The following is a 9,900-nucleotide window of genomic DNA, read 5'->3' on the forward strand; positions in this document are numbered from 1 at the left end:
TTGGCAGATGTTGTCTTACACACACACACTCATTTTCTACTTCTATCTTTGTGAGGACACTCATTGATATAATACATTACCAAGCCCCATCCCTTACTCTAACCCTAACCTAATTCTTACCGGAACCTTGAAAGCCTTAGAAGTCTTAACCCTCAAACAGCCATTTAAAGTTGTGGGGTCCAGAATTTTGTTCCAGAATGTGACAGTCCAGACTTTTTTTTTTTTCTACTTTTTGTTCTCCAACATCATACACAGTCACCCTTTTATTTCTTCCCTCTTTCATGTCACATTTAAGTTCAATAATAATAATATACGAATATTGATCATTGTCTCCTTTACTCTCTCTGGGATAATATTTCAGTGAAAGTCTGAAGAGTGATGTCAGCATTACACGATCTAACAGACAGACACACACACACACAGTGATATAATGAGAAAAAGGTGCAAGCAGCACAATGACTTTCAGTGCTGCCAGATTATTGGCCCCGTTCCTCATGCTGCTCCCCTCCCCCAACATTCCCCCTCTTTTAGGTCCACATCTGTTTCCTTAACTTGGGAAGGGGCCTCGGTGAGAACAATATCTGGGTCAGAGTAAACTCTCTCTTTGCGTGTGCATGTGTGCACACAGGCATGAATGTGTGTATGGCATACCGCAGTCATCAGCTGCATGATAACTGTCTCACACTCTTTGAACCTGAAGATAGTGCAGTGGCCCATTTGGGTGTGTGCTGCCCAGCGTGTATACAGTACAGCCCTAAAATTATTCGAAAAGTGGTTTTGAGTGAAAGCCAGGATGAGACATTACCATCTGCATCCTGCACAAATTCTGAATCTCTGCCCAAAAAATGCAGAAAAGGAAGTTTAATTTCCCATTGAGAGAATGCATTACATACATTGTGCACCTCATTCTCATACTCGATTTTATTCTTTTTGAAAATTTCAATTGTACACACGGCTACTATACAGCTGCATTCCAGTCTGTCTTAAATGTCACTGAATAACTTCATTCTTCAACATTCCACATTATTGTTTGAGGAACAGCTGCTGAATATTTGTTTTCCTCCTCAGGATAAAACAACTTTGAGTTTAATAGAGCGAAAAACTTTCAGCCATCTGTGAGATAGAAGCTTCAGTATTTATTTTTTTTTTTCAGTTTAACCCACTGAAACTTAACTGTATGCTGCCACCATTTGGACAAAACTTCCAATACAACATCAAATTGAATGAATGAAACTGACCGAGCACCTCAGCTGCTGGACTGAGCAAATATACTTTATTAGTGACAAGGTGAGCAAGAAACAACCCAATATCACACACACACACACACACACACACACACACACACACACACACACACACACACACACACAAAACAATTTGTCATTATCAGTGTCATCAGTTAATAATAATTGTGTTAAATGGATTAGCTCATATTTAACATAGACAGCAAAAACATCTTTGTATCTTTATTGAATTGGATGTCCATGCACCTACAATATCTGATTAAAAAACAACTAAAACAAACATAAAAAACATGTTTTAACCAGTTTCTCCGCCTGTAACACTGTTTATTAATTGTCTGATTCTACACAGAGTTGCAACCTGTATTGCTTCAACAGTGTATTAGTGTAACAGAAATGTTTGCAGGTTATGTGTGTAATGAATTATAAGTTTACTTGTGCAGCATCTCTCAGCATTTGAAACGTTTTTCTTTACCCTCCCTCTCAGCTGTTATGTCCTCTTCTTTCTGTCACTGTCTGTCCATGTTATTTCTTGGGATACTTTTCTTTGGCTATTCTGACAAAGTCCTCAGCACTGTCCAGGGACAGCAGGCAGTCCTGAGAGAAAGATAGAGGCAGATTAGGAATGTGAAAAGAATGAAATAGGTGAGGTTGGAAGGTTGGAAGATTCAGATGGAGGAATACAGACATAACAGCAATGGTGAGGGGAGATAAAGAAGAAGACAAGATTGAAGAGAAAAAAGAGTAAAAGAGGAGATAAAAGGCAGTGTGTTTTTGTGGTTGTGTGTGTGTGTGTGTGTGTACCATGACATAGAGGTATCTGTTCTGGGGCGCTGTCCCAGGAGGGAACAGCGAGGTGTGGTCCAGCAGCTGTTTCAACAGTTCGTTGGCTCTGTTGCGATGTTCCTGGTCTCGACTGAACTGGCTCTGTCTGTTTACACACAGCAAAGCATCCACCTCACACTGATACCCTGCAGAGAGACAGACATGGAGAGTCAAAAGAACAGAAGCATTTGAGAAGGAAATATGACACAGACAATAGAGCTGAACAGAGAATAGTAAAGTGAATGAAGCGGACATGAAGTTAAGCGTCTCACCTAGCTGCAACAAGATTTTCTTCCATCGAGATCTGACCTCTCGCCTTGCATAGCGCAAAGTGTGTATGTCATAATTCAGCTTCTCCCATTCCTACAGGTAAACACACAAATATAAATATATCATGTACAAAACTTACGTAGAAAGTCGTGGACATAGAGCTGAGTGACAAGGCTTGTTTGGGGAAGGAAGGGTGGAGGGTGAATTGTTGATAACCATGCCAACATGCAGCACAAAACACTGTTTACAGCCATGCTGGCAGTTGAGACAGCACTTGTGCACAATGATGCTTCAAAGAAAATGCTAATTTTGTGCTGATGGTGGTGTTCTCACGTTGACGCTAAAGAAAAAGCCAAGGATCACCAAACCCACTGGGATTCATGCTCTGAGTAGCATGAATATCTCTACAAAATTTCACAGCAATCCATCTAATAGCTGTTGAGATATTTCAGTCAAAGTATGGACCCACCAACCAACATTACCACCCCTAGAGCCATAACACCAGCATGGCTAGAAACCCAGCAGACATCAACTAAACAATTTCAGCTGTTGTGAGACTAAATATTTGGTTAAATATACCTGATTTCATCTGTTGTTCAAAGACCTTCAAGCCACAGTCTTGCCACACAGGCATTTTTTCTTATCATGCCAGATTCGACCTCTTCTGAGGACTGTGTGGGCATGTACAGACCATGTTTCATTAACATCTCTGTGATCCTGTTTTAGTTTTGTCGCCCAACTTGACCTGAGCAACGGTCTAATCAGCTAAAATAAGTGAAAACATCTGCAGACGGGTAATGTTTGAAATAGATTTTCCTACTGAACAAGAAAGACATTCTGAACTGTCACTGTAAACGATACAAGAGTACAACTTCACAAGAGTTTACAAACTGGCATGTCCTGCTTTCTTTACTGGGCTAGTTTTTTATCCCTAGTGCTTAGTTGCTTTTTAATGTAGCAAATCCATTCTGAGTTTGTTTGGCCCAATATTAAAAACAGTCTCACAACATGACGGTGGAATGGTTCAGTGAATATCCACTTCGAATGTCCAGCCAGGGCTCTTGGCCCAAGGAATTCGTTTATTCACACAATGTGCCCACTGTGTCCTGCAGCCAGCTATTCTCGACGTGAAGACTGTCACATGCTCATCAAATTCAGACTCTCTGTTTAGAGACTGAAATGCCCCAGTTTCACTGAACTAATCCTGATATAAAGGAGGAAAAGGTCTCTGAGTGATGTTCCAATATGTTCCCTATTCAGAAAAATGGATCCTAAAATTTGACCCCCTCCAAAAAGTATATTCATATACATACCTATTTTAGCTGGTTATTTTGGACACACACACACACAGTTGCTGTCTAAGTCATTCTCTAATGAGCAACCTACAGTACGTTTCTGTGTGAGAAGTATTAGGCCAGTGATTGAGTAAGTAAATAAAATAAGTCTCCTCTTTGTTGACTGTGTGTATGTGTGTATGTGTGTGTGTGTGGGTGTGTGTGTGGGGGGGGGGGGGGTTGTGTGACAAAAAACAGACTAAAACTTCACTACACTGACCTGGGTGGCTACCTGTAAACAATTTTGAAATTTAAGCACAGCTACCCTGACATCCTGTTTGTCATGATGCCCTGGAAAAAGACATGTCAGACATCATGTGGAGCTTTTCTAAATGATGCATCTGACATACACACAAACAACATAGTGTATCTGTGGAACTCTTTAAACATCAATTTGAAGTAAATATTTAAGCAGACCTCTGACTCACTTTACGATTCTGGCAGAACCGAGACACTTCCCACCACTGTAATAGTTCTGATATAAAGTAATTTTAGAATCTAGGTTAAGTTAATTTACTAATGTGAGTCAACATGAAAGTGAGTCAAAGGCTTCTTTGAGAGCCACCTCTGTATGACTTCTCCACTTACTAGATAAATACATTAGAGAGCTGCGATGGGACAGATAAGGAAGAGAGAATTGCTGTTTTACTCAATTACAGTGCGCCTCCCAGTTCTAGTACAAGTGTGGATTTTCTAAAAGCCTGTACACATAGAGAAATACAGTAAATATTTGTCCATATGTTAATGTCAGCCTTGCACAAAATAATTTATGGATTCACTGTGACCCAGTCAGTGGATGATTATCAGAAGGAACAGTGACTTTTTTACACAGTTGAAAAAAAATGGTTTTCAAGTGTACATTTTGGGCTTTTTCTGCATTTTCAGCATCTTGTCATTATATTGTGTTCAATTGTGTATGTATTAAGATTCAAGTGGTGACTTATATTCTATACTAACTGTAAAACTCCACCCAAACAATAAAACCACACTTATTTTCAACAGAATTCAACATTCATCTAGAGAGGCATTATTAAAAATAACCTGGAAGAAAACATGAATGACTTTAGTCCCGTTTAGGGTGGTGGTGCACTTCAGCCTCTTGTGGCCAAAATGAGTATTACCGAAACATACACCTGGAGGAATAATGACAATTTTTTTCACTTGCCTCTTGTCGGGGCTTTGGCTGGTGATTTTGTTTTTAAAAATATCCTCTCGCCTTTCAGGGCTTCCATATTCAGCTGTGGTGAATTACATGAAAATTTTATTACTTTACAGAGCGTATCCTGTGTCCTACCAAGATTTGATTCTGTCCCCTGGAATGTATTGCATACTAAGGAGAAGAAGTTTAATTTTTAGGGATTTTCAGTGATAAAAATGTCATAAAGGCCTGATTTTTGTCGTTTGGAAAGGACTTGAAAAGTCACACAACAGCACAGCTTGTCTCACCTCTGTAGCCTTGTCAGCCTGGTCTCTCATGTTGATAAAAGCCTGTAACTCTCTGTCCGATCCTCGCCTGATGGGAGGGTCACAGTGTCTGTTTGTGCTGGCCCATGGATCAGCAGTACTCCTCTGGCTCTGCTTGCTGTTCCATGGGCCCCATTTTGAAGGCTGTGGCCCAAAAAGGCTCTCTTCTTCTGTGTCAGTGTCGCTGGACTCACTGGATAGTAGCTCTGGTTGTCTGGAAGCTGTGGTAGTGCGCATACTGTAGAGAAAGACAGAAAAGGATTTGATTGTTGTGTTAGGTTCAAGTACATTAAAACAAATTAAGATTAAAGTCAGAACTTTGGGTTTGTCTGTCACTGTGTCTGTCAGGTGTTTGTCTCACCGCAAAATGGCACTCTTCTCCTCTCTGTTGTGTTTCAGATAGTAGCGACAGCAGCAGATGGTAAATTTAGCACCCATTGGTCCTTTCAAAATGTCCTCAACAAGGGATATCTGTCCTTCCTGATATAATACCACTAACAGTCACACCTCCGGCAGGTTTCTTCCAGAATCCTCAGGAAACCTGAATATTTCCAACCTGACAAGTCCTCATGTGCAAACGTCCAACAGTGCAAATCCAGGCAATGTTCTAACTTGCTATGCACATCCCCCTTTCTCTGTGCCTACCCTGGCCTGAATGTGGCTGTCAATTACATTATCCACGTGAGTCCAAACAGGGGACAACAACAACAACAACAGCACACACACGGTGGCTGAGAGATGAATGGCACATTTATTCAGCAGCTCCTGATAGTGTGGAATGCAGTGCCACAGGCATACATTTCAAGCTCTAATGGTGTTAAACACAAACTCACTGCTCAGTTTGTACTTGGGTTTGTAATTAGTTCAGTGTTTGGGTTCATGTTTGCAGGGGGAGAAGCATAATGAGTGTTTGGGTAAAATAAACACACATAAAGAAGCAGGCAGAAGGCCTACTACTGTACCTTGTGATATCACTTGTTATATAATTTTACTGACACTTCATAAATGTTAATATATAACTGATTTATAATTATTTCTCTCACAGTCCCTCATAGCTGACATGTATTTACCTCTGTGCTGGACTGTAAAGAGAGCTGGTAGTGCCCTTTTGTCAACACAGCAACAAAGTCAGCCGTCTGAATAAAATTTACTGCTGCCTCTGGAAGTGACAGCAGTGTCAGAGCAGCAGGAGCAGGCGCAACAGGTAAAGAAACAGAATCACGACTGAGGAAAGTATCTAACTGACAGGAAAAGTCCAAGTGAGAACAAACAAATGAAGATGACACCTAAATGTTGGATACTGGGCCTGTTCCTGCTGATAAACAGTGGCTTAGAGACTTCTCACAGGTGAGTTGTGTTGGGTTTACTATTTAATATTCATTCTGTTTTGTCTTGTATGGTTTTCCAGTCACGTGTATTGAGGTTTTTATGAAACAAAATTAACACTACACCTATAGTGTATCTCCATTTTACATTTTTTTGCAGTTGTTTCATGCAAGTGTTTCAAGGTCAATTCAAATCTTTGTTAATTTCAGTTAAAATAAAGAAAGTGTTGACATATTAGAGGTTAGGTGCCTTTGATAAAGCTAATAAAGCATATTAGTAATTCCATTCATTTTTACTCTGACAGTTTAGTGGAGGGATTGGAATCAAATTGGAGTTATGATTACACTAAATATCACCCCATGGATGAGGTAAGGGATTCTTTAATGCTTCTGAGCTGGACTTTCTTTACAGGATATTTTATTATAAACAAATATATACATATTTTTTCTATCTGTGTCGTCTCATACCCCTTGTTCTTCTTTTTAATTTTTCACTTTAACTTTGAAGATTACAGAGAGAACCATAAATACCATTAACAGCATTAATGATCACGGTGATTAAACTGCAATACAGATATACAGGTGGATGGAAGATATAGAGCAAGAAAACCCAGAGCTGATCTCCTCTATTGTCTATGGGCACACCTACGAAGGAAGAAATATCACATGTCTGAAGGTATTCAAAACATTTCTTTTCACTTTCCTTTTTACCTGCTGCATTACTTTTAAAGAGTGGGATGTTTCCTAAAATGACACTCATTGACCTCACGTATGTCATGTTGTGTGTCTCCAGCTGGGACTCAAAAGCTCAGAGGGCAGAGAGAAGAAGGTGATTTGGATGGACTGCGGCATCCACGCTCGAGAGTGGATCGCTCCTGCCTTCTGCCAGTGGTTTGTTAAACAGGTGCGCACACTCAGACATAGTTTCAATTATATACACGTGCACTCAAGCAAGTACACTCTGACATGTGAGTATTTGAAATTCCTCCTTTGTTCAGATTGTGCACTCATATAAAACCAGTAAGAAGCTGGAGCAGATGCTGCAGAACCTTGACATCTATGTTACCCCTGTAATAAATGTGGATGGATACATTTTCACCTGGGCCAATGACAGTGTGAGTTTCTTCTTACATTTATTATTGTCAGTTCAGTAAGCACTACTGTGAACACCTTGACTAATGACTGAGTGACCTGTCTCCATCTTGTGTTGACTTAGTGAAAGCATCACATGTAGTGTGTCAGAGATGCGTGTCTTCATTAGCCTTGCACAAACTCACAAACTATCTGACCTCTGTGTCTGTGTGTTACTTCCATGTAGACTCGTCTGTGGCGAAAGTCTCGTTCTGTCCCTCCCCAAGGAAGTAACTGTTACGGTGTTGACCTCAACAGAAACTTTAATGCCAACTGGGGAAGTGAGTTACATACTTTCCTCCAAAGTGAGTAACTCAGTTACTCATGTGTAACGTGTAGTGTGTTGATGTTCTCTGTTGTTCCTTCCCTCAGCTGTAGGGGTGTCATTTGACAACTGTGCCAACACCTACTGTGGGAAATCACCGGGGTCAGAGCCAGAGGCTAAAGCTGTGATGGACTTTGTCGGTAACTACCTATCTATAAATGAAATTACATTAAAAACAGTTTTAATAAATATGAGAATAACAGTTTTTTTTTAATGTGTCATAAATTAAATGTGTAGGTAAGGTAAGTACACAAAGTCACCCGTCTGAATAAAAGTACACAAACTTACTGTACCTATGTCTCTGAGCCGATAATCACAAATCATGAAAACATAAATATATAAAAATCCTGAAATATAAAGGCCTTACTGATCACCGATGTCATTACTTAGGTGCAGTTATGCTTTTATTTATGTTCACATAGGGTTCTTTTTTTTCTGCCTTTGTTCTGATTATAACCAGGTGGGATGGTTAACCGGACCGTATGTTTCCTCACTATCCACTCTGCTGGGCAACTTATTCTCCTGCCATATGGCCACCCTGAGATCTCTGCACCCAACTACAATGAACTGGTGAGTGCATGTGCTTCTGTGAATTTTTTATTAAGTACAGCAGTAGACCTCCATGTGAAAGATCCATGCATTATGTGTGAACTGTGCAGGTTTCAGTTGGCAAGGCGGCAGCAGCAGAGATGAAGAAGGTACATGGGATGAACTACACTGTCGGAACATCTCCACAAATCCTTTGTAAGACTCACATACACACACTGACCTGAGCTCTTCTTTCATGTCCTTGCTTGTCCTAAATAGCTGTTACAAGCAGATGGTCTGATCTGCTCATCCACTCATTTGTCTCCACGTACGCATATGAATACATTACATTTTGCGACTGTTTCACGGACTGCTGTGAGACTGCATTGGATCTGCACTCACTTTGATAAGTCACGCTAACGATCGTTTCTTGAGCAACCTAAAGAAAAAGAATGAACAGTGAGGCAACAGTTTGAAACGCATGTTGCCTTTGCTATCACTGAGCGTGTGGGATACAGCAGCATCAGCCTTAGATGTTGTGGGTTTGTGTCTTCTGCTTTTCATATGTTCTTCCTCCTCAGACAGCAGACAGTTCAAAATGTAAAATACTTACGTGCATTTTCTATACAGGGATGTTAGTTGGTGTCTCTTACTGAAACATTGCCACAGTTTTTGCTTCAGTCCCAGCACCTCCTCTTCTTCCTCTGCATCTCTCTCTGTCCGTCTGGCACCTTCAGATCCAAACTCAGGTTCAAGTCGGGACTGGGCTCGTCTCATTGGTATCCCATTCTCTTATACCTTTGAGCTGAGAGACAAAGGTGAGACAGACGTCAATGAGATGTACTCAGTATAGTCATTAGCCGAACATAATGCACTGACTTCCATTAAATAATGTTTTGATATAATGATCCTCCAGGTGAGTTCAGCCACTTGCTACCAGAAGAGCAGATACAGCCGGCCTGTGAGGAGGCGTACACAGGAGCTCTCTCCATCATCACCTATGTCCACGACAAGACTTTCAACAACGGTACTGTCCCTAATGCTGCTGTCACCACGGTGTTGGGCTTCACCACAGTTTCTGGGGTTGCTGTGATAATTTGGAGCACTCTTGTGGCTGCGCTACTCACTGCAGGGGTCTCAGTGTAAAACAACCTCAATGATAAAAGGATGGGCCACCAATTTGTGGGTAGGAGGAGATACTGTAGCTTTCTGATCAAACCTCTCTCAGGAAGGACAAAGGTGATGATAGAGCTTTCAACAGTGTATAGAAAAGGAAATACTCTTACTGACAGAGATTGTTTGCCCAAATTTTATTATCATCAGTGCTTATGATGATGTATATAACAAATAAACTTGATGATCAAAGCCTAACATCCTTTATTTTAAAACAACTATATTATGACTCTATTCATAAAACATTTTGATTTGAATAAGAGGGAACACACAGAAAAAATAGC

The 9,900-nt window shown here is 40.5% G+C and overlaps 2 protein-coding genes across 2 annotated transcripts; one reads left to right on the forward strand and one right to left on the reverse strand.

The window, feature by feature from the left end:
- Positions 1 to 1,673: 1,673 nt before the first annotated feature.
- On the reverse strand, positions 1,674 to 5,583 carry LOC121194749 (melanoregulin-like). Its single transcript, XM_041057757.1, has 5 exons — positions 5,496 to 5,583; positions 5,117 to 5,372; positions 2,339 to 2,429; positions 2,046 to 2,212; positions 1,674 to 1,838 (listed from the first exon to the last, which is right to left on the reverse strand). The coding sequence occupies exons 1-5, from the start codon at positions 5,570 to 5,572 to the stop codon at positions 1,767 to 1,769; spliced, it is 663 nt and encodes a 220-aa protein (XP_040913691.1). The 5' UTR covers positions 5,573 to 5,583; the 3' UTR covers positions 1,674 to 1,766.
- Positions 5,584 to 6,407: 824 nt separating this feature from the next.
- On the forward strand, positions 6,408 to 9,589 carry LOC121194704 (carboxypeptidase O-like). Its single transcript, XM_041057693.1, has 11 exons — positions 6,408 to 6,481; positions 6,765 to 6,828; positions 7,034 to 7,135; positions 7,253 to 7,363; positions 7,458 to 7,574; positions 7,778 to 7,871; positions 7,963 to 8,055; positions 8,376 to 8,485; positions 8,575 to 8,659; positions 9,181 to 9,261; positions 9,360 to 9,589. The coding sequence occupies exons 1-11, from the start codon at positions 6,408 to 6,410 to the stop codon at positions 9,587 to 9,589; spliced, it is 1,161 nt and encodes a 386-aa protein (XP_040913627.1).
- Positions 9,590 to 9,900: the final 311 nt, after the last annotated feature.

The sequence above is a fragment of the Toxotes jaculatrix genome, chromosome 15 (assembly GCF_017976425.1).
Source record: "Toxotes jaculatrix isolate fToxJac2 chromosome 15, fToxJac2.pri, whole genome shotgun sequence".
NCBI classification, from domain to species: Eukaryota; Metazoa; Chordata; class Actinopteri; family Toxotidae; genus Toxotes; species Toxotes jaculatrix.